The sequence below is a fragment of the Leptidea sinapis genome, chromosome 28, assembly GCF_905404315.1.
Source record: "Leptidea sinapis chromosome 28, ilLepSina1.1, whole genome shotgun sequence".
Taxonomy (NCBI): Eukaryota; Metazoa; Arthropoda; class Insecta; order Lepidoptera; family Pieridae; genus Leptidea; species Leptidea sinapis.
This window is the reverse complement of record NC_066292.1, coordinates 4,621,658-4,646,570: the sequence shown is the minus strand read 5'-3', so window position 1 is coordinate 4,646,570 and position 24,913 is coordinate 4,621,658. Positions and strand designations below refer to the sequence as shown.

General features: G+C 38.3%; 1 protein-coding gene across 2 annotated transcripts in view; it reads right to left on the bottom strand.

The window, feature by feature from the left end:
- Positions 1 to 24,913, bottom strand: part of LOC126973096 (uncharacterized) — a 95,793-nt gene that overhangs the window by 48,124 nt on the left and 22,756 nt on the right. For both annotated transcript variants that reach the window (XM_050820230.1, XM_050820238.1), the window contains exons 4-9: positions 7,439 to 7,608; positions 4,000 to 4,085; positions 3,594 to 3,716; positions 2,266 to 2,375; positions 1,076 to 1,173; positions 181 to 432 (exon numbers count right to left, since the gene is read on the bottom strand). In XM_050820230.1, the coding sequence (XP_050676187.1) occupies positions 181 to 432; positions 1,076 to 1,173; positions 2,266 to 2,375; positions 3,594 to 3,716; positions 4,000 to 4,085; positions 7,439 to 7,608 (839 nt within the window). The remainder of the gene's footprint in view (positions 1 to 180; positions 433 to 1,075; positions 1,174 to 2,265; positions 2,376 to 3,593; positions 3,717 to 3,999; positions 4,086 to 7,438; positions 7,609 to 24,913) is intronic.

Sequence of the window (24,913 nt, the reverse complement as noted above, 5' to 3'; positions counted from 1 at the left end):
TAATTGTGCTGAAATTATGAGTCGGGTCAGAAATAATAGGGTTTAAAACAATACAAATTTCAGATAACTTTCGATGTGGAAGTCTTCAAAGTAAACATCGTTCTTTGTATTGTTTCTATTTGAAAAACTGGCGGCCATCTTTGTTACCATTTACTATTTGTCATTAAAAGAAAAACTTACCGATGTATCGACCATCAGTGAAGGAGATCAGCGCCGGTCCGTCCCAGGGCTCCATGGCGCAGGCGGCCCACATGTAGTAGTCCCGCTTCTCGGGCAGCATCGTGACGTCCTTGTGCCAGGCCTCCGGCACCATCGTCATCACGGCCTCGGGCAGCGTGCGCTCTCCGCACTGCACGAGGAATTCCAGAACGCAATCCGCAGACCCTGAGTCTGAGAGGTTCGGCTCCACCACCGGGTACAGCTTCTTTAAATCTACAAAGTTAATAATCCCATGATGTACTCGTGGAATACAATAAATAGATTACTTACAAATGACAGATAGACAGGGATGACTAACTTCAACTAAGTATGCGGATTTCCGCACATTGACGCTTAGAGCCTCGTATCCACTAGGTTTGTACATTTGGCGGGCAACATGTTGCACAGCATGTTGAAAGTCAGCGCGGAACTTTAATTTAGCAACGTTAGATCAGTCGTCGACAACATGTCTCCATAGAAACTAGTGTTGATTTCAGCGGGAGTGGTTATAATTTATGCTCAAATGCATGTTGCATGGAAACAAACAATAATCCGGGCAACATGAGCAGCTGGCAATGTTGCGCGGGACATGTTATGCGCCAAATGTTGACTACTGGATACGAGACTTTAGATAGTTCACTATGCGGACTGTTTTTCTCCAGACCAATAACATCCAAAAAAAAATAAACCTTTTGGGGTTCCTTACTTGCTCCACAGACCGTAGTGAGGACTCTGACCAACCTAATTAGACGACTAAACTATACAAGGTTAATCAAATTTACTCCAATATTAATTACATCACGAACACGGTTTCAGACTTCCTACTACTTCTTTTATCGGCCTAGTCAAAAAATTTTTGGACCACATTATAACTTACCTTCACCGATGATGTCGCTCTTCATCACTCCCTCCCGAGCCTTCATCAGGTTCACGTTACCTCGCAACGTATTTATCTCGCCATTGTGCGCCAGTACCCTGCACATTAATAGATTATTTTAGTTTCAGACATGGAAACAATATTCAAAATGAAATATTATTATTCAAAATACAATATGATATCACTTATAGAAAGTAAAAAACTAGCATTCGGAATACCTCAGACCTGAGAAGATAGGACGCAAGAAAATCAGCGGGCCCCTTTTTTTATAAAAATAGCGAAATAATGTAATATCGTAAAATAAAATTATATATTCAATAGCCTGAGGGCGATCGCTCCAATACAAAAAATAGCTGTAGAACAACGAGTAACTGTGTGTTTTTCAGGGGCAGTACTGCCATAATATAACATATTTTCCGCAGAACATACGTGCATTTGTACTCGCACGGGTTGTGCTGAGTTTGAAGGGCGTACATAATTAAAGCCTCATAAAATGATGAATAAATAAAAAATAAAAAGATGAATAAATAAAAGAAAATATGAAATAATGGTAAAACCATTGTTAAATTAAAAACCAAAAGAACACAATATTATCAACAAGCGGAGTAGTGGTTCGATTGTTGGGTTTCTAATAAGACCATAAATAATCATCATTACAACGTATGACATATTAATATTCTCCAAATTATATATAATGACGCATTCGGTTAATTTCAAATATCCAACTACTTTGTCTCATACGTTTAAATCAAAATAGGACAGTACATCTTTAAGACACAGGGAGACCATGCTTCATAAGTGGGCCACCTGCGTCATCATCATCATCAGCCGGAAGACGCCCCAAACATCTCCACAACGATCAGTCCTGCGCTGCCCTCATCCAGCGTATTCCGGCAATGTTGACCAGATCGTCGGTCCATCTTGTCTTGTGGGGGCCTACCAATACTGCGTCTTCCTGTACGTAGTCGTCATTCGAGGACTTTACTGCCCCATCTGTCATCGATCTATGGTGTCATGCCCACTACCATTTCAATTTCGCAATGATTTGGGCTATGTTGATCACTTAGGTCCTCCCACGGATCTCCTCATTTCTGATTCGATCTCGCAGGGAAACTCCGAGCATAGCCCTCTGCGTCCCGACACTTATTCCCATTAAAAAAAAATCCTCTATCAATGAAAAAAAAAGTCACCTCAAGGGATGTGCCCTCTCCCAGCTCGGGAACGTGTTCGTTGAGAATCTCGTATGCACCAGCGCCAGATATGTCGTGAACGCCGGGTTGGTGAGGTCTTTGAAATATTCCTGCCAAACGATACGATAATGAGGCTTCGTGAATTGAATTGAATTGCGATGTATCTATCGAATACTGAAAAATATACTCTAATACGTCTACGTGAGTATACATTCCGATTCATCTTTAATCAATTCTAGTGACGCAAGACGTTTAACAAGAACTTTATGGAACAATTTACGTAAATCGATATTTGACTATCATCTTTCTTCAAGTGCGTATTTAATATAAAAACAATTCCATGATAACCATTGATAATGATAACCGTAAAAATGTCACACAAAACATCTTCGGCCTTACAAATAAAACTGGTTATAACTAATCATAAACCAAGAAAATGCAAAATGTTTACAATTAGACTTTTTGCTTACGTTTGGTTAATTCGGACGTATAACGTTTCCCGCGTTTATTTGCAAGGCTGCTTGTCATTCGGACAACTTCATAATTATCAGTGTATCGACATTGTTGTCAACGATATTGTAAACATTTTGCATATTCTTTGTTTATGCTTAGTTACAACTTTATACCAAGTTATTTGTAAGGCCGCTTATGTCTCAAGGTGACGAGTGCAGATGTAGTGCCCGCTCAGAATTTTGGGTTTATAAAGAATCCTGAGCGGCACTGTAATGGGCAGGGCAATTACCATAAGCTGAACGCCCTGCTCGTCTCGTCCCTTATTGTGTCATACAAAAAACGCTTTAAAAAAGGCATTATGATCTAGATACAAAGGTTCCACTTCATGTAGGATATATGGTCCTACATGAATTATCCCTTTTAGACGAGATAATTTCAATCATAGTAAGTATTTATCGGTTATTTTTATCTGAACGGTTTGGAAGATCCAGGATACCCATAGAAAAAACAAAAATACGCGATATTTTCCTATTTTCACTCAACGCTCATTAAATGGTATCAATATAATAAAAAATACCTGGTTTGGTGAAGATGTGAATAAGGATGGTTTTGTTGCACAAAGAAGGAAATTGCGCCGTAGCTAGTGAAATTACTGGGCAAATGAGACTTAACATCTTATGTCTCAAGGTGACGAGCGCAATTGTAGTGCCGCTCAGAATTTTTTGGTTATTCATGAATCCTGAGCGGCACTGCATTGTAATGGGTAGGGCGTATCAATTACCATCAGCTGAACGTCCTGCTTGTCTCGTCCCTTATTTAAAAAAAAAACAGATGTTAATTTACAGTACCTAGCTAAAATAAAGATTCCTACATACCCATAATTGGTTAGAAGTCAACAGGCCCTTATACACGATGGTCTTCAGCGAGAGACTGCAGATGTAGAACCTTGCCCCAGGTACCACCAGTTCGTGCGAAGCGCGTTTGCGGAGCACGAAAATCTGAGAACATGATACAATACCGCTGCATTAACCAGACGCATTACACACGCTAAAGGATAACGGGCAATGTAAAGGGTATATTGAATTACGTTTAGATCGGCGAGTCCCGAGGCAGCCGCCGCGGCGCGACACAACGATCTGGAAAAATGATCACAAAAGTTCCGTGTTCCTTATTTCTGTTTGATTAGAGTTTGAATTTGCACACCCACGTTGCAAGTTCATACTCGAGTGTGTATGTGTGCAAGTTTATATGTGCGTGTGTATCGGGCACAACATTTCTTACCTGACGGGAGAGTTTGCTGTCGTCGTCTAAATCGCCAGTTACGAACACCTGGCGCATATAGGGCTCTGAATTACGAGCCACTTGACCTGAAATTCATTATACATTAGTTCATTACTGACTTTCAATTGGAAACCAATAGGATGTAGCATTTACTTAATTACTTTACTATGACACAATGTTTCAATGGTACAAGCGCTCTGATGGTACGTAGTCGACTACTCAGGGGATCTACTTACAAAGTTACAGTTCTTTATATACCCAGAAACGTGTGATCGTCTTGTTATGATAAACATTAGATAACTCTGACGTAGGTTCCTGATTTAGCTGACATACAAATGCCGTGAATCAATCTCCTCTGTGTATTATAATATTGTCTGTGTCTGTACTAGATATGCACACATTTCCGAGTATACCGATGGCTGCTTAAGGTTCAATTGAATTTTATATTGTATCTCATCGTCTACCAGCTCCACGTCAGTTTTATGTATAAACAGTTATTATAACCGTCCATAGACAAGAGAAAACACAAAAGAGTTTTCATAATTTTATTAAGAAAAGCTTATGTGAGATATTTATTAATGTATCGTTAAAAAAATATTCTATTTTGTTAGAAGACCCCTGAATTACTGATAGTGAGACCTCTTTAACTACGAACTTTGTCCAAGAATTACCAACACTAAATGAATATTTTTAGGTGAAGTTTACAATAAATGAATCATACACAGTACACAAAGACAAACACAATGTAGTATGTAATTTATGAGACCATATGAAGTATTATTATAGCAGTATATCGCCACTACTGAAGTATCTGTCTTTGCAAATAAACAACTAAATTAAATTGGAACAAATTCCTTAATCTATAACCGTATACATTGGTCTTCGAACTCTCTGGATCTTTACGAGATAATTTATGCATTTATAATGGAAATAGCCCGCCTTATCACAGGAAAGCGTTTAATTACTAATTGATTGTCGCACTTGCAAATTGCACACTATCAAGTTAATTCGATACATTGTAGCGTATTCGAATTTAAATTTATTCAGACTTTTTTGCAACATAAACACTCTCTGTCTTATTCATAATGCCTTAAAACATCGCTATTTTTTATTTTTTATTTATGGAATAGGAGGACAAACGAGCGTACGGGTCACCTGTTGTTAAGTGATCACCGCCGCTCACAATCTCTTGCAACACCAGAGGAATCACAGGAGCGTTGCCGGCCTTTAAGGAAGGTGAACGCGCTTTTTTTGAAGGTACCCATGTCGTATCGTCCCGGAAACACCGCACTAGGAAGCTCATTCCACAGCTTTGTAGTACGTGGAAGAAAGCTTCTTGAAAACCGCACTGTGGAGGACCGCCACACATCCAGATGGTGGGGATGATATCCTTACTTGTGGCGTGTCGTGCGAAGGTGGAATTCGGCGGCAGGAATCAGGTTAAACAGCTCTTTGGAACACTCCCCGTGATAAATGCGGTAGAAGACACACAACGAAGCGACTTCTCTACGCAAAGCCAAGTGATCCAGCCGTTCATAGAGCACCGGGTCCACCACAATTCGAGCTGCTCTACGTTGCACTCGGTCAAATGGATCGAGCTGATACTGGGGTGCGCCAGACCAGAGATGACAGCAATACTCCATGTGTGGCCGGACCTGCGCTTTGTAGAGCGCTAGAATGTGGGCCGGCTTGAAGTATTGCCGTGCTCTATTAATGACGCCCAGTTCCTTTGAAGCCAATTTGGCTTTACCCTCCAGATGAACACGAAATTGGCAATCGCTCGAGATTTCGAGACCCAGTATTCCGATACTAGGCGAGGCTTTAAGGGAAGTGTTATCGAAGAGCGGTGATACGACAAATGGGGTTTTTTTTAGTGGTAAACGCGCAAACTAATATAGGCTTGTTAAAAAATGGTATTCGCATATTAGAGCTAAAACGCTCATTATCTCTTCGATAAAGCTGACATGACTTATAGTAGGTAGGACCCTTCTATAAACCTATTTTAAGCACTCGCAAAAAACAAGGCCGACATCGATCAGCTGTCTCGTATTTTGACTTTAAATAATGTGATAAATAGCTTCCCGCTCAAAGTTGTTGGTCAAAAATAGATTGACAACTGTCAGACTTCAAAACGTTGATTTTTGAAGTTTGAACTTATTTTGACATCGACTTTTGACAACTGACAAACCATAGACATTGAAAAGATGTCTGTTTCCATTGAGAGTTCCTCATTAAATAAGCTAATATCATGTTTTTTGTACGAGATGGCAATATTGCGTACTACTATAGAGACGTATTCGTTATGGGAGATTTATCCTACGAATATGAATAAGGAATTTAATCGTTCGATAGGTTTCAAACACGTTTTAACTAATATAGCTTTATACCTTCGAAAAGCGTTCTATTATGAATAAGGCAGTCTATGTTTGATATTGTGAATGTGGGTCTTTACGTGGCGACAGTCTCAATTAGTGTGAACAAGTGGGTCCCGATCGAGTGAGTTCGCCAATGTACTTAGCACAATTGTCAAATTGAACAAACCGTGTGGTCAATCATCGCATGACCGCTTCGGCCGATTGATCATTGAATACCACCCAATCGTAAACTACGACAAGGTGTAGAGTACGACCTGCAACGAGTAGCGAAAAGGAATCGCAACGGATGCCCTTCGTATGGAAGCGACACGATGCAGAGTGCGGTGAAATGATTAAAATTTAAAACGTTTATCGACATTCATTACACAATATGAGATCTTGGAGGTGTCCTTGTCACATATTAAAATAATCGGCGTATGTTGATTACAAAATTATTATTATATATAATATGTATATTATTAATTTTTTTATGAAAATAAGGGACGAGACGAGCATCACGTTCAGTTGATTGTAATTGATACGCCCTGCCCATTACAATGCAATGCCGCTCAGGATTATTGAAAAACCCTAAAACTCTGAGCGGCACTACAACTGCGCTCGTCACCTTGAGACATAAGTTGTCAAGTCTCATTTGCCCGGTAATTTCATTAAAACAAACACACACAGAAACACAGTAACGCTTTCACATTACTGTTTCACGGCAGATATAGGCGCCGTGGTGGTACCCATACTCTAGCCGGCATCCGGTGCAAAGGAGCCTCTCACTGGTAAGTTCAGTTCGAAATATTTATTTTCTCGCGTAATTTTAAGCATATGTTGGTACTTGGTAGAGCATTGTATGTGAAAAGGACCCTTTGAAGATAAAAACAATAGATATTGTGATTAAATAATGAAGATTTACTTAAATTGACAAATATTAAAAAAAAATATCTAACTTTAGATACAAATGAAATTTTAGGCTTTATGAATTTTTAAAATAATAGAAAGCAAATATAATTTCTAAACATGTACATAGTTGATTGTGGGTTGGAAAGAAGTTACAAGTCAAATGAAATGTGTCTTACCAATGCTCGAGTTTTTAGTAGGCACCGTCCTCCAACAGAGAATCTTAAGGCCAAGACTAACAGCCAGCTCCTGGAACTTGGCTTCTATATCCTGATGGTGAAGTTTATCCAGGAAGAATATTCCGGTGGCATACTTGCCAAAAGGAGGTAATTCAATTTGATGAGAGTCTCTGAAACAAATATTACTCATTTTTTTATTTAGGACGTAGAAATTTGTGGAAGAAATTAAGGATACACGCTGCATATAAATAATTCGCTTCTTAAAATATATACATTTTAAAGAGATGTCCATAAGAAAAAATAAAATAAAGATATTTACTATCTGATGTCAAAAGTTAATGATATTAATGCTTACACTCGGCATGGGGTACGTTCTTATCAACAAAGACCTTCCTATATTTGCATACTGTTTTGCTGCTTTGATGAACTCTTATTTGATCTTAAATGGCATTTACACAAATATATTTCCGGATATTTCCCGAACTAAACTATTGTCCAGTAAAAATACTATAAAACTTTCGAGGTTTGGTTTGCAAGCACATTCAGATTTTGGTTATAAAATAAGAAACGAGACTCAATGATGTCATTATACTGTGACAATGTCCAGTCGTTATACTGCACAAGTCAAAAGACATAAAAGCGCAAAGAAATATAAAAAATGTAGGTATAAAGGCATAAAAGGCATTTATTTTCTCAAAATTGATGCCTTAAGAATTCTTTTTGATGTCATTTCTAATATCGCTTCGAAAACAAATGGCGCTCTGAGAGAGACGAAGTGGCACAAGAAACTGTCACAGCATTCATTTTTTTTTGCGCTCTTTTCAATAAAAAATATACAATGTTGTACAGTCATTTCTATCGCTATAAAACAATCATAATCTAGTCCCAGGCTGTCCGATCACTTAAATATTCAGCTATGGAGTAATAGGATTTACGACACAGCCATTTTTTAATAAAACATTTAAATTTATTTATAGATAATGACTGAACAGTGGCTAGGACTGGTATGCAAACAAAACAAAAATAATTTAAGTGGATAACGGACATGGACTAGTTAAAAGGTTAGAAGCTAAGACTGTGATTTCATCTCCATTTGGACAAGGCTAATAAATCGCGAGATAGCAAAATAACAGATAGAGAGGTAGACGTACGAAGACTATGAGATGAAAAGACGATATCAGAAAACTAGTGGGTCTATTTTGGACTCATTAGGTCGATAATCTATATGGCCTTTGTAAGAATACAAGCTGTACCAAAGACCGTTTGTTGTAAACAGCACTGTTAAGCAGCTTCTTTAGCTCATAAACGTGACCATTACCCATCAATGGCGGATAATGGTGTTACTCCTAGTAGATCCTCACACGGCAATACTTCAATAGTACTACAAGCCAGCCGGTAGATAGGCAGTGATGTTCCTGGTGATACAATAGTGTCGATTTGAGGTGTCCGTACCCGAAAGGGTACTCTGGCAGGCTCTACATTATATATAATTCACAATAGTAAAACAGCTCAAACTGTGAAATAGTGTGTATTGCCGCTATAACAAAAAAATATAACAACTATTAGCGGACCCGACAGACGTTGTCCTGTACACACGTATCTCAATTTTTTTCTAAAAAAAATCATCAAAATCGGTCCAGCCATTTAGTAGGTAGTTCAATTGTTGTTTAATTATTGTTCAATCTAAACCATCCTCGAATCCGCTTTAACACACTCAGAAGATTTCATTCAAATCGGTCCAGCGGTTTAGGAGGAGTTCACTGTCAAGACACTTACAGAAGAGTTATATATACATATAAAGATAATGACAAATTCCAAAAAGACCGCCTAGCAAATTTAAAAAGAAACGTTTCTTTAATAAAATAATGAATATTTTCGAGTTTAATAATATCTTGTATGATGGAAGAGAACCCTTCGCGTGTGAATCTGACTTACTACACTCGACTGATATTTCGGAATGGTTTTCAAAATATATAAATTAGAATTCATGTCATAAACAGCCGTGCTAATTACATACTTTTGCCACCAGAGCGTCAAGTATGTAGGCAGTGGAAAGGTCAGAGGGTTACAATGCGCGCGCATGACGTCACACCAAGATTTGAACACTATTGACTAGAGCAGACAGCTCCTGATATTTACAAGACCAATCTAAAACTATTTATAGCCCGTCTGTCGCCTATAACTGCACGAGTGGCAGAAAACAGAACTAAAAAGATAATTATTAATTACGAGTTGACTTCTGACCGTTGAATTGGATTTTGATCACAATTGTATAGGTTAAATTTTTTTCTACGTTTACCGAAAGGCTTAAATAGGCTGAAATATTTAAAATAAGCTTCAAATTAAACAAACACTAACCCCCTTATTCGCAATGGTCCGCTAACTTTAAACAGCCGCTAAGGAGTGTTTTTTCTCATTCTGACTTAGGTCAATAGAAGAAGACAGAGTGAGAATTAGCAATGCTTTAAGTTAGCAGACTATTATGAATAAGGGGGTAAGTACCTACTAAGAAGAGCTCTCAAACCAATACAAAATTAAAATATAAACGTTTTTAAACTTTCGTTCTTCTCCAAAATGAGCCCTCGAAGCGTTGGAAATTTATTGACTTAAGGGCTTAATTTACAATCGTAAAAAATATCATATCATGGAATGAATATATTTATGATTACAGACAAGTTCCATTTAGCGTGATAGTCTGATACAACCGGTGTCCTAATAAACTGTTCCATCTTTATTCAAGCTAAATCTGATAATAGCAAAAGCCTCTTACTTTCGAGCAAAATGTTGCTGAACAATATTGGTTACGATAACTACTACTTTATTTTACCAAAATCGTATCGTATGCCATAATCGAATAAAATCGTTTATCTATCTATATAAATCTCATATATATATATATATATATATATATATATATGAGATTTCCACGTATATATATACTCATCACGATATTTCTGGAACCATAAGGCGTAGAGACTTGAAATTAGCAAATAGCCAGGTTTTCCCAGTTTCCTGGATCCCCCCCCCCTCCCCCCACAAACCTCATGTATTAGTTTTTGAAGCATAATAAAGTTTTATCCCTCAATTCGTAGATAGGGTTGTAGAAATAAGTTTTCTGATACCTACATATATAAGGCTTAATTGTAAATTGCTTTAATAAGTATTTGAATTTTATTATTATATTATTTAGTATTAGTAATTTTGTATATATACTTTAAGATCAAATATAGGAATTTGGAAATTGAATTTTTTTTTTTGAGACTTGAAATTTGGTAGGAATATTCCTTTTAACGAGTATTGAAACAAACATAAACTCGCAATTCCATCTACTGGGCTCCGTTAAATTGCTAAATCTTTTGAAGTGGATTGTGTTATATTTTATAATAAACTCCCAAATGATAGTAAAATATTACCTATTAAAAAATTTAAATGTATCGTAAAAAATAAATTAACATCTAAGGCCTATTGTAATGTGAAAGATTATTTGAATGATAAAGATAGTTGGAATTAATGTTCTATATTTTGTTAATTTTATTGTTATACTCATTTGAATGCTATTGTAACTTTTGTACTTCATCCTGACTTGCACTAAATAACTTATAAAGTTTTGCAGTGAATAAAGATTGTTTTTGACTTTGACTTTGACTATGGGTCAGCTAAGAACGAATTTTAAGAAATTCCATCCGCAAGAGTTTTTTTTTATAACAGAACAACGTCTGTCGGGTCCGCTAGTATTATAATATTATAACTGAATATAGTTAATTTTGTTTTTTTATAATTTTCAGCAATAAACTCTCTCTTTAAAATTGTGATTTTATTTTGATTTCTATGGATAATGTGACAAGATATTATTTAATGTCGTAAAAACAGAATCATCGCGCGACCGCGATCAGCATCACCTTAAATAATCTCTTAGGTGCATATTCCAGAACGCGTCTCAAAGCGATTCCCGATTCAAAGCCAAATAAAACTTCAGGACATTTAAGCAAATGAAGTAATATTTCAAATTCAATATAATATTATATTATTTCTACTGAAGCACTTGTCCGCTGCCCCTATCGACGGGCATAACATGTACCGGTTTTGAAAAAAAAAAATCGCTAACCTTTATCGGTTGGTACCCCAGTTCTCTCTTTCTCTTTTGACCCTTATTTTGTTGATAGGAAGGTCTACTTTTCTATTACAATTTTTCGATATTATGATAGTAAAAGTATCGATATAAGCCGGCTATCCTAATAACAAAATAAAACTGGCACAAGTGAATATAAATATTATTAAACAAATAAATGACAATTGTTCGCTGAAGACTTCCTTAGTTTAAAAATACTATAGCCGCTGAGAACATTCTACGCAATTCCTGTGCACTTGTAATGACTGCATAATAATATTTATCAATGTCCCTCGTCAATTTCGTGTGTCTGTTCGCGATAAACTCAAAAATTACTTAACTGATTTTAATGAATTTTTTACTAATTGACATAGTATATAATGAGGTTAGATATATTATTATATGTTAGCATTTTGTGCAACAAAGTGAAATATGACGATGATTGTTGAAGATGTTGGAAAAAATAAATATGGGAGCTTTCATCGAAAACGTTATAATCTTTTCTACCGTGAAGCAGTAATGTGTTTCGGTCTGAAGGGCGCCGTAGCTAGTGAAATTACTGGGCAAATGAGACTTAACATCTTATGTCTCAAGGTGACGAGCGCAGTTGTAGCGCCGGCCGCTCAGAATTTTTGGGGTTTTTCAAGAATCCTGAGCGGCACTGCATTGTAATGGGCAGGGCATATCAATCGCCATCAGCTGAACGTCTTTCTCGTCTCGTCCCTTATTTTCATAAAAAAAAATATCGGAACAAGTACGTAATGGTCACGATATAATATTTAAATTTTGATCTTTGCTGTATGTCATTAGACGGTATAAGAATCGATATCGAGTCACTCGGAGACTGTCGCGAAATTCAGATTAGCGCTAAGGTTATAAGAATTTGACCATCAAAGTCAAGTTTACTTATTATACTACCAAAATGCACCACAGTATAGCGTGACCCTGTTTAGCTGGTACATATATAAATTAGACTTCGCGCACTACGATCTAATCGTATTGGATAGATTTGAGATGTTTTACTAACTTGTCACATAAAATATTATCTCTTTGTACGGTGGTTTGGTTCCGTACAGAGTAAAACACAAGTTAGGCTCAAATGGTATATTGAAACCTTAACTTATGCTATATGGTAAAATGGTAAAATGTTGGTATGGTAATGAGCACGCGAATCGATCGGCGGCTTGTCGCGAACTGGTTACAATATTACTTAGGAAATAACGCGAGGCGACGTAAACGCTGATACGCGAAACGTGATGTACAGTCGACATGCTGTTGACCGTACATGCTGCCACCGCGAGAGAAGAAAGAGTGGTGGTGAAGATGGTACAAAAAAGAAATGGTTATGGTTAGCGAGTGACGTGAGACAAGGTGATAAACAAATTTGCATTATCTAATGGTAACCTTAATGTCTCTAGCCACAGTAATCACTAAAATTATGCCTATGCACTACAGGAGAAGTGGATTGGTCTTTCACTTCATCACTACACTTATCACTATTTTTACTAGCACTAGATTGCCCGTGGTTAACTACACTTACACACTGGTCACTAACACTATACACAAACGCTGCGTTCGTCAGACCCCGCGGCTCAGGGCGCGGCGGGTGCGACGCGGCTGGCCCTGCGCCAGCGGCTGCCGGCGCGGGCGGCGCGCTGGAGTCCTGGCGTCGGCTGCGGCGCGGGCACCACCGCCGCACGGCGTACGCGGCGGCCCCGGCCACCAGCACACCCGCCACCACGTATATCGCGACGTAGTGGTGAACGTCGTGATAAGATATACCACCCTTTAGACCACTCTCTGAATTCATTTGTTTTATTTTTGCGCCTATATCATCTAGCTCCTGATCGTAACCACCCATCACTGATGCTGGCTCCGAAATCAGCGACACGAACGTCTTATTCTGGTTAAAGATGTGGTTGATGGGGTGAATGTCTATAGCTGGTATATCCGTCTGTATGGTTAATGTATTGTTCTGAAGCCTCCGAGCATAAATGGTAATGTCTTGTCCTTTCAGAACACAATCTGGACCCAACCTAATAATGCCGCTATTATTAAGATGATTGGAAAACATTTGCTCTCCACAGATGATACGTACTGGATACGAGTCGCAGCAAAAGAAAAAGTATGTATTGACCTCGCTTAGCTGAGACCACCAATCTAGACATTTGGCAGTTTTGGTTCTGCACTGCTTCGTCTCCTGGTCTTTGGAGCACATGACGTCATCATGACTCATATGAGAAATTGGTTTTTCCAAAGGACAAAGTTGTGTCTCAGTATCTAAATGAAGACAATTATTTAATTCTAAGTGTGATATGGTCATAAATGAGTCTCTTCGTAAGTTGATCGCAATGTAATCCGAAACTGGAACTAGGGTGACCATGGTTTTGCCGTTCCGTCTTGGTACAGGATAAATTTTATATACTTGGTAATGGTCTCTACTCACTAATGGTATTCTAATTTCAAAAATAAAATAGTCATTTAGCATTTTCGCTCTGACCTTGAGTAAATGGTACATTTTGGTTAATTCTGTATGCGTGTTCTCTATTGGTAAACTTAAATCGTTGGACAATCTTCCGGAAATAATATTTAATTCTTCTAGAAGCTGGTCGGGTTTCAAAAGATGTATGTTGAACTTCCCAAAGTACACCTCCGAAACAGTATCTAAAAGAACATCCTGCACATTCTTCAAATTCGACTCCAAGCTGTTAGCTGCCATAGCGCATAATAAAAATTCATTATTGTTTTCCACGTCTTTCAATTGACTCTTGACATCATTGGTAGCGTTCTTTAACTGGTTAAGGTAATGAGTAAATATTTTATATTGTTTGTCAATTGAGCCTTGCATCCTCTTCAATACATTATATTCTGCTTCTATTACGGAAGTCTGGTTTTTCCATAGAGCAGCAAGATGGTTTTGGTTTTCCCTAATTAAATCGATGTCCTGAATATACTGCTTAGCGAATTGGTCATCGAGTACACCGAACAGCGCGTGTGCAACATTACCCACAGCGTTGATAAGGCCGCGCCTGCGCCGCGCGTGCCCGCGTGGGAACTGCTGCGTCGACAGAATGTTATTGTAATGCGATAACTCTGTATAACTGTGCTGTAATTGTATTAAAATAGATTCACAATGGTTTCTGACTGACGATTCCTTGCAAATATATTCCATATGATCAATATATTTGGATAACAATTTACTGCCTTGCCAATATGGTTTTAAATCGTAGTATACAACTAGTTTCCATTCGTCCTGAACTAGTCGCATGGTTGATATTTTATCTAAATATAAACTTTGACTGTCGTTGAAGTTTATAGCGTTGTATGCACACGTGGCTGGTGAAAATAAAAAGGTAAACAACATAAGTGCCATGGTAAATAAATTAACAATTCCTCTTCTAGCTCGTCGCTTTGGTTTTGGTAAATCGTCGTTCGACTGGTGTTTCGGCTGGTTATGGTCAGTGGTTTCATGAATTTGGTTACTGTCTTCGTCGTTGGAGTGGTTAATAGGTAAAAGAGATAGTTTGACTACTGGTCGCTTCATAATGCCATTTTTGGTTTTAACAGAGACTACTCGAACTAGCCCATCTTGCCCCGGATGTAGCTGCACGATTCGACCGAGAGCCCATTTACCCGGTGGCAGGTTAGCATCGTGTATAATTACAATGCCGCCAACATTTAAATTTGGTTGTGAACGTCGCCACTTGGACCTAGCGTTCAACTGTGTGAGGTACTCCGCTCTCCATCTCTTCCACACATCTTGGTAAATCTTCTGCACTAACTGCCATCTGGTTCGTAAGTCGTGTTCTGACTCAACAATGGTCAATGTTGGTCCACTGGACAGAAAATGAGAAGGGGTCAAACAATCTAAGTCTTCGACGTCTTCACTCAGCGGGCACAGAGGTCTGGAGTTAAGGCATCCTTCTAGCTGAGCTAGAAGAGTAGAGAACTCCTCGTAGGTGAGTTTTTGTTCTCCTATTACTCGCTTCAGGTGGTATTTCAAGCTCTTCACTGCAGCCTCCCAGAGACCGCCTGCGCTTGGCCAAGATGGTGCGTTGAAGTGCCATTCTATCGACATTTCAGCTATTTCTGCATAAAACTGGGCATTCAATATGGTTTTCAAGTTAACAATCTCCTCTTGCAAAACTCTATTTGCTTTTATAAAGTTCGTCCCGTTGTCACTGTAAATGTGACCGGGCGATCCTCTCCTGGCCGCAAGTCTTCTGAGGGCTGCCAAAAATGCTGAGGCGGTGAGATCAGAGACCAACTCCAAATGTACAGCCTTGGTCGCCATACACACGAAGACGGCGACATATCCTTTGGTACATCTCACTGATCTACCCTTCGCAGACTTGACGTCAACAAAACCAGTAAAATCAACCCCCAAATGGTAAAAGGGGCGGGTCCTGTTGATTCTTGCAGGTGGTAAGTCTCCCATCAACTGGTCGTGTTTCAGGGGGTCGTGCCTTCTACATAGCACACATCTCCGTAGCCTCTTCTTTACAGCATTGTTTCCTCCCAGGATCCAATATTCTTGACGCAGCCAAGCAAGGGTTAACCGGGGACCCCCATGAAAGGTCATCTTATGCGCGTGGTCAATAATCATGTCAGTAAGCAAATGGTTATGTGGTAAAATACACGGATGTTTCATACTATCTTCTATTTTGGCGTTGGTCAATCGCCCCCCAACCCTCAAGAGCCCCTGGTTATCAATAAATGGTTTCAATTTTAATAATTTACTCTTAGGGTTAGGTTGGTTATGGTTTTTAATATATTGTATATCTTCTAAAAATTCTACTTGTTGTATATGCCTTATAATTAAGTTTTTAGCTTTTCTTATTTCTAATATAGTTAAGTAGTTTGTTTTATTAGTATTAAATGACTTAGGTGTAAAACGTAACACCCACGCAAGCACTCTTGAAGCTCGCGTAAAATCGCTGTATCTGCTAATTATACTATCTATAACCTTGTTTTGATATTTAATTGTGTTTACATTTATATTTAATAATGGTTTTTTAAGCTCTTCGCAGGTTGTATATAATTTATTGGTTAATTTGGACTCTTCAAACGATCTTAGCCAGTGGGGACCTATCCACCACATGGAATGGTTAATCAGCTGTTCTGTGGTAATGCCTCTACTTGCGCAGTCAGCTGGGTTGTCCTTTGTTGACACATAATGCCAGCTACTCGATGGTATAATGTCAATGACCTGCTTCACCCTATTCGCGACGAATGGTTTCCATTTACATGGGTCGCCGTTGAGCCAGCCTAACACAGCTGTCGAATCAGACCAACCGTAGATTTTGATGTTGTAATCTGATAGGCATTTACAGGTGATCTTCATGACCTTGGTAAGTAGAACCGCTGCACATAATTCTAATCTAGGTAACGATACATTTTTCTTTACAGGTACGAGACGAGACTTCGAAGCTACTAATACTACAGAAGACTGGTTGCTGGTAATATTGTTGACTCTGCAGTATACAACACAAGCGTAGGCATTTTGTGATGAATCACAAAACCCATGTAATTCAATGGTGTCGTTCTTAGAAGACTGCAACCACCTTGGTATGGTAATATGGCTAATTTTCGTGATGTCAGCCTCTATGGTTTTCCATTTTGTGTTGATGTCAGCTGGTAATTCGTCGTCCCACAGAAGATTTAAGAGCCATACTTCCTGGAAGAGTAGTTTCAACTTGGTGGTAACTGGTGAAAGCCATCCAAGCGGATCAAATATCTTCGATATATTCGAGAGTAAACTTCTTTTGGTGAGTTTACTGACTGGTTCGGAATTCAATTGAAAAGTGAAATAATCTTCGTCGGGATGCCACTTAAGTCCTAATGCCTTGGTTGATTCCTGGTATTTAAAAACATATGCTTGGTCTTCGCATGGTAACTGGTTATCTGGTAGTACATCTGGTTGATTTGACGACCACTTCCTTAGATTGAATCCACCTAACTTAAGGAGATTTATGAGGTCGGAAATCAGCCTCCTTGCAGACTGGAGGTCATGATGTCCATGGAGGAGGTCATCCATGTAGAGCCTGGTAGCCAGAACTTCTGCTGCTTCTGGGTAACGGTGACCTTCATCCTTAGCCAGACGTTTCAATGTCATCATGGCTAGGAATGGTGCGGCCTTGGTGCCGTATGTGACAGTGGTAAGTTGGTATTCTTCTAATGGTTGCTTTTCAGAGTCCCTCCACACGATCTTCTGGAGCGGCTGGTCATCATCATGGACATCTATAAATCTGAACATCTTCTCTATATCGGCTGTGAAGGCTATTTGGTACTGCCTCCACTTTAATATGAGAGTAAACAAATCCTCTTGTAAATTTGGTCCAGAGTACATAAGGTCATTCAACGAAAGTCCAGTCGAAGTTTTCGCTGAGGCATTAAAAACAACTCGCGTGGCAGTCGTCGTGGAATCCGTTCTGATTACACAATGGTGAGGTAAATAGCACTGAAGTATCGGATTACTATTACATTTCTTCATATGGTTTAAATTAATATATTCATGGATAAATTGTTTGTAGTTCTGTTCGATAATTTTATTTTTACAAAATCTGCGTTCTAATTGCCGAAATTGGGCTACGGCTTTGGTTTTAGACTCACCCAATTTTTCGGTAATCTCTGGTTTTAATGGTAACCGTACAACATAACGTCCGTCTGGTTTGCGCGTAGTATGCTGTTGATAATGATGAAGGCAATGGTTATCTTCATCCGTAATATTTACAGAGTTGTCTGAGATATCTTCAATCTCCCAGAACCGCTGTATATCCTGCAAGTCGACCATGACGACGTTGCAATATGTTTGGTTTGGTTTTATGGTACCACTAAGAATCCAACCGAGCTTGGTATTTTGCGCGATTGGTAGTGATGTGCCATTACGAATTAAACCTGGTAAAATAATTAATTCGTAAACTTCAACGCTTAAAATTAAATCTATTGGTCTACTTTTATAAAACTCTGGATCTGCGAGTGGTAACTTTTGTAAATACGGCCAAGCTGGTTTTTCTAATGTTTCGTGTGGTAAATTCCCGACGACATGCTTCATCACATAGGCTTCCGTTTTAAATGTGAAATTATTATGAAGAGATGACACTGAAAGCTGTGCGACTCCCTTACTATTGTTGGCTTTTGCGCCTACTCCGACCACCACACAGTGGCGCTTAATCCTGGGTAGGCCTAAAAGTTGAGCGGCATTCTCTGTAATGAGAGATGACTCCGCGCACGGGTCTATGAGGGCTCGCATGGTATGGTGACAGCCATCCATAGACATAATATTAACTTTAGCTGTTGCTAATAATTTGGGCATGGTTTCTTGTGGGGCATTGGTAACGCATATATTGGATCTTCTAGGAGAATTTTCGATCTCGGTATTTCTAGAAGTAGATGGTGCAAAAGTGACAAGAGCATTATGCAGAAGAGTATTATGCTGCTGGTTACAAAAACGGCAAGTTTTTTCCGAAGAACATTCCTTGTCATAATGGTTAATTAAACAGTTTTTACATAATTTGTTGGATTCAATGACCTTAAGTCGATTCAGCGGTGCGGATTCTAGAAATTGTTTGCATTTAAACAATTCATGGCAACACGTTTTACAGAGTATGCATTTCCGTTGTGGCGCAATATGTACTGGTTTCGTATTGACGTGGTTTATTACAGCTGGTCTTGGTTTAAAATTTCTGTTCATAAAATTATGTAAATGGTTATTGGTATGCTTTTCAGCCCATGGTTTTTGGTATTGGTTTTGGTGTACCTGGGATGAATTTGATTTGTTGAAGTCCTGCTTACGACGAGAGCTTTCTAACGAAGTAAATTTAATTTCTAAAAATTTCAAAAAATCTAACAAAGTAGGCAATTCTTTTGGATTCTTAAGCGACACAATGTAATCATTATGGGTTTCAGTATCTAACTTTTGGCACAAAATATAGACGATCAATGGGTCCCAGTTGGAAATGTCGATGCCCATTGCTTTTATAGAGTTAAGACACTCGTTGGTGGTGTCATGTAACCTTTTGATGACCGCTGCAGATTGATGTTGAATCGTAGGCATGGTTAGTAACAATTGTATGTGAGAATTAAATATTAACCTAGTATTATGGTAACGTTGGTTTAATATGTCCCAGCATACTTCGTAGTTTTCAGAATTGATGCGTAAATGGTGAACTAATTTTTCAGCCTCGCCACGGAGCTTACTTTTCAAGAATTGCATTTTCTGCGCATTTGGTAAAGATTTATTATGGTGAATTGTTTCGGAGAATAAATCTTTAAAACATATCCAATCTTGGTAGTTTCCGCTGAAGGTGGGAATGTCCATTTGTGGGGTTGAACGTTCCCTGTAAGATGACGACCACATCTGTCTGTTCACTGCCTTCTTCATGGTGTTGTATTTCTTCTCCATCTCAGCGAATGCTGTCTCATACTCTTCGTTGTCGAGCAGCCCTTCGCTGTCGATGTCCCAGTGAAGAGAATCGATGACCGACCATCTTGATTGGATAGTTCGTAAAATATCTTCGAACTCCCAGCGGTCGGAGCAGCTTTCAAGGTCGACAGCCTCTATGGTACGGGATAGCGCCTTGAAGTTGCTCTTCTGCTTTCGCAGCATTTCTTCGACCCTACTGGAGTTGCCCTGGTTCGATAGCTTTGGTGCAGGGAAGCTAAAAGAGGGACCCTCCTGAGCGGGAGAGAAAATATCGCGCCTATCTGAGCCCTGCGATAATGGTGTAGCAGGTCTCAGTAATGGTTTGCTGGGATCGCTGGTTACGTAATTAGAAATCATATTCCTAACTTCCTGGTAAAAATCTTTCGTCCGCTGGTAATGGTTTTCCGCGAAGTAGCGATGGTTAGGGTCTTCAAACTCAGCACAAAGCCTAGTATGGTTGGTCTGGAATTCACTCCAGTACGAGTCTAAAGCGTTGAGACGTTTTTCAATATAGGCGGGTGTCTTTCGTTCTGGCCCGTCCTTCTTGAAATTAACACACTGCGTGTTAATCGCGGACATAATCTGGTTTTGGGTGGTTAATAGAGCCTCCATGGTTACGGGTCAAAAGAGAGTGGTAAAGAGTGGTGAGTGATAAAAAGGAAAGATCTTACTTGAAGACTGGTACGTGGTGACCTGGTGTGTCCTCAGCAGTCTCCCCGTTGGTAGTCGCTGGTAGTATCGCCGATCTGGTGAACTGGTTACACTCCACACACAAGCACTTTGGTCAACACTAATTTGGTTCACTACACACGCGACGAATTTTGGTTAAAATGGTTAACTAATGGTACTGGTTAATAGAACGATGGATCACAATGTTTTTGTGTCCTCGAAATGGTTAAAAAAATTCTGGTCACTGGTTAACAAAAGGCCGAAGGACCACAATGTCCTTGGAATGGTTAAAAAAAAAAATTTGTCACTGGTTAACAAAAGGCCGAAGGACCACAATGTCCTTGGAATGGTTAAAAAAATTCTGGTCACTGGTTAACAAAAGGCCGAAGGACCACAATGTCCTTGGAATGGTTAAAAAAAAAAAATTTGTCACTGGTTAACAAAAGGCCGAAGGACCACAATGTCCTTGGAATGGTTAAAAAAAAAAATTTGTCACTGGTTAACAAAAGGCCGAAGGACCACAATGTCCTTGGAATGGTTAAAAAAAAAAAAAATTTGTCACTGGTTAACAAAAGGCCGAAGGACCACAATGTACGGTGGTTTGGTTCCGTACAGAGTAAAACACAAGTTAGGCTCAAATGGTATATTGAAACCTTAACTTATGCTATATGGTAAAATGGTAAAATGTTGGTATGGTAATGAGCACGCGAATCGATCGGCGGCTTGTCGCGAACTGGTTACAATATTACTTAGGAAATAACGCGAGGCGACGTAAACGCTGATACGCGAAACGTGATGTACAGTCGACATGCTGTTGACCGTACACTCTTATAAGATCACTTGTTCAAATATTTACAATTTGTGAAGTGCTCAGATATAGTTTTTATTTAACGAGAAGCTAAAGATAAACCGCTAATTAAGATAATTTGTTATTCAAACTACTGCGCTTAAACCACAAACTCTGTTGGTTACACTGGAAAAACTTCCGTTGACATTTAATGTAAACATTGTATGATAATGACTAATTAATAAATGTCAGGGTTCCTTTAGTTTTTACGTTTTAATGTTTTTTTTTATGGCTTATGCTATAGTTGGTAATCGTCATCGCTGGGAAGAGCAGGATTCTTGTAATACGATAATATCTTAAGCGACTTCTTATAGTTAGTCTATATCTCTTAGGAGCGAGTGAGCGCACGATATTGGCAATACCGCTCACCCAGTTTATTACTTGATTCTGCTTTGTATTATTATCGGCAACAAATAACCGTTAAAAACTAGAATTATGAGTGATATATCTAAATGTTTGCGATCGTTCCATGAATTGTACGTGTTCCTTTTAAATCTAGTCTTTTAGCTATGATCTGGAAGTTCAAGACTCTTCTATACTCTACTTCAATTTACGATTTTAGTCTCTGATGCCATGATAGATTGCTTTATTTCTGCAGACTTAACGCTGTTCCACAGATGGCTGTGGCGTAGTCGTAAATAATAATAATTCTATAAAGTGATTTCAATATACTTAAAATAGAATCTCGTCACTTAAAAATGTTGACAGTCATGTCATTATCAGCTGGTAATATTTGCGAAGTAATTGTATATTTAAGTAATATTACAATTAATCAGAGATATCGACAACAAACATGTATTATTGTGTTTTAGGAAGGTTGATAAAAATTTATCTTCACAATTGCTTGTCATCCACTTAAATATCATATCAGCATGCTGCGGTTAATAGTCTGTCGTTCGGGCGAAACATAAACTGTCTATATGTTTGGAAATAATAATAGTAAGTCAATAAATAATGCTGATATGGTATTTAAGTGGATGACAAGCAATTGTGAGGATAAATTTTTATCAACCTTCCTAAAACGCAATAATACATGTTTGTTTTCGATATCTCTCATTATTTATAATATTACTTAAATATACAATTACTTTGCAAATATTACCAGCTGATAATGACATGACTGTCAACATTTTTAAGTGACGAGATTCTATTTTAAGTATATTGAAATCACTCTAAAGAATTATTATTTATGACTACGCCACAGCCATCTGTGGAACAGCGTTAAGTCTGCAGAAATAAAACATTAATCTATCATGGCATCAGAGACCAAATTCGTAAAATGAAGTAGAGTAAAGAAGAGTCTAGAACTTCCAGATCATAACTAAAAGACTAGATTTAAAAGGAACACGTACAATTCATGGAACGATCGAAAAAATTTAGATATATCACTCATAATTCTAGTTTTTAACGGTTATTTGTTGCCGATAATAATACAAAGCAGAATCAAGTAATAAACTGGGTGAGCGGTATTGCCAATATCGTGCGCTCACTCGCTCCTAAGAGATATAGACTAACTATAAGAAGTCGCTTAAGATATTATCGTATTACAAGAATCCTGCTCTTCCCAGCGATGACGATTACCAACTATAGCATAAGCCATAAAAAAAAAACATTAAAACTTAAAAACTAAAGGAACCCTGACATTTATTAATTAGTCATTATCATACAATGTTTACATTAAATGTCATCGGAAGTTTTTCCAGTGTAACCAACAGAGTTTGTGGTTTAAGCGCAGTAGTTTGAATAACAAATTATCTTAATTAGCGGTTTATCTTTAGCTTCTCGTTAAATAAAAACTATATCTGAGCACTTCACAAATTGTAAATATTTGAACAAGTGATCTTATAAGAGATAATATTTTATGTGACAAGTTAGTAAAACATCGCAAATCTACCCAATACGATTAAATCGAAGTGCGCGAAGTATAATTTATCGATGTACCAGCTAAACAGGGTCACGCTATACTGCGGTACATTCTGGTAGTATAATAAGTATACTTGACTTTGATACTCAAATCCTTATAACCTTAGCGCTAATCTGAATTTCGCGACAGTCTCCGAGTGACTCGATATCGATTCTTATACCGTCTAATGACATACAGCAAAGAACAAAATTTAAATATAATATCATGACCATTACGTACTTGTTCCGATTTTTTTTTATGAAAAATAAGGGACGAGACGAGCAGGACGTTCAGCTGATGGTAATTAATACGCCCTGCCCATTACAATGCTGTGCCGCTCAGGATTCTTGAAAAACCCCAATAATTCTGAGCGGCACTACAACTGCGCTCGTCATGTTAAGTCTCATTTGCCCAGTAATTTCACTAGCTACGGCGCCCTTCAGACCAAAACACAGTAATGCTTACACATTACTGCTTCACTGCAAAAAAGATTATAGCATTTCGATGAAAGCTCCCATATTTATTTTTTCCGACATCTTCAACAATCATCGTTATATTTCACTATATTGCACGAATCTTAACATATAAAAATATATCTAAACCTTACACATTAATCACTCTGTCAATTGGTAAAAATTTCATTAAAATTAGTTCAATAACTTTGGGAGTTTATTGCGAACAGACACACGAACTTGACGAGGGATTTTGTTTTATAATATGTTGTCATTACGAGGCACAGGAATTGCGATTAAGCGGCTCTAGTAGATTTTTTTTAAACTAAGGAAGTCTTCAGCGGACAATCATCCTATCGCGATTTTTATAGTTATATCGCGGTTGAATTTATAAATTTAGCTGGTCAAATAAAGGCTAGCCATCTGCTAGGCATTTATCGAAAAGACTCAGTCAAGTTACAGGCTCAGGCAGACTCTTCTGTTAGATTATAGAAGCAGACATTGCAAAAGGTGAAACAGATCATTTAGGGTTCATAGTATGTTGCGCCGTCTGTTCTCTCTTACTGCCATTTGATTCCGAGCGTGTGCTTTCATTGACAAATAAAGTATTCTTCAAGAATCTTTTTTTTTAAATAAATGGCATTTTTCCCATCTTCATCTTTGGAAAATGCCACTATTGATACACATGATAAAATCCTATTGATCTTTATATTTCTCGGTTTCCTTTTGATACTACTTAAAATAACAAGCCCTGTATTTTCGCTCCAGTAAAATATACTATTGCGTCTCCGTCAACGCGCTCTGCAGGATATTTGTCACGTTGAGCGCCACGTGGCGATATGTTTACAACACGAGCGGCAACTTCTGTGGTATTCAGGTTTTGGAAGGCTGCCAGCGCGTCACCTATATTGGGTTACTTGAACGTTCAACTGGTGCAGGAATAAGTACAGTTTCATTGATGATTTACGAGGTTTTCTAGCCAAGCCAAATGGCTTGTAGCAATCAATACCTTTATAAAATAGAACATAATACAATAGGTAGATGTGAGCGTTTGATTTTAAAAAGTTAGGA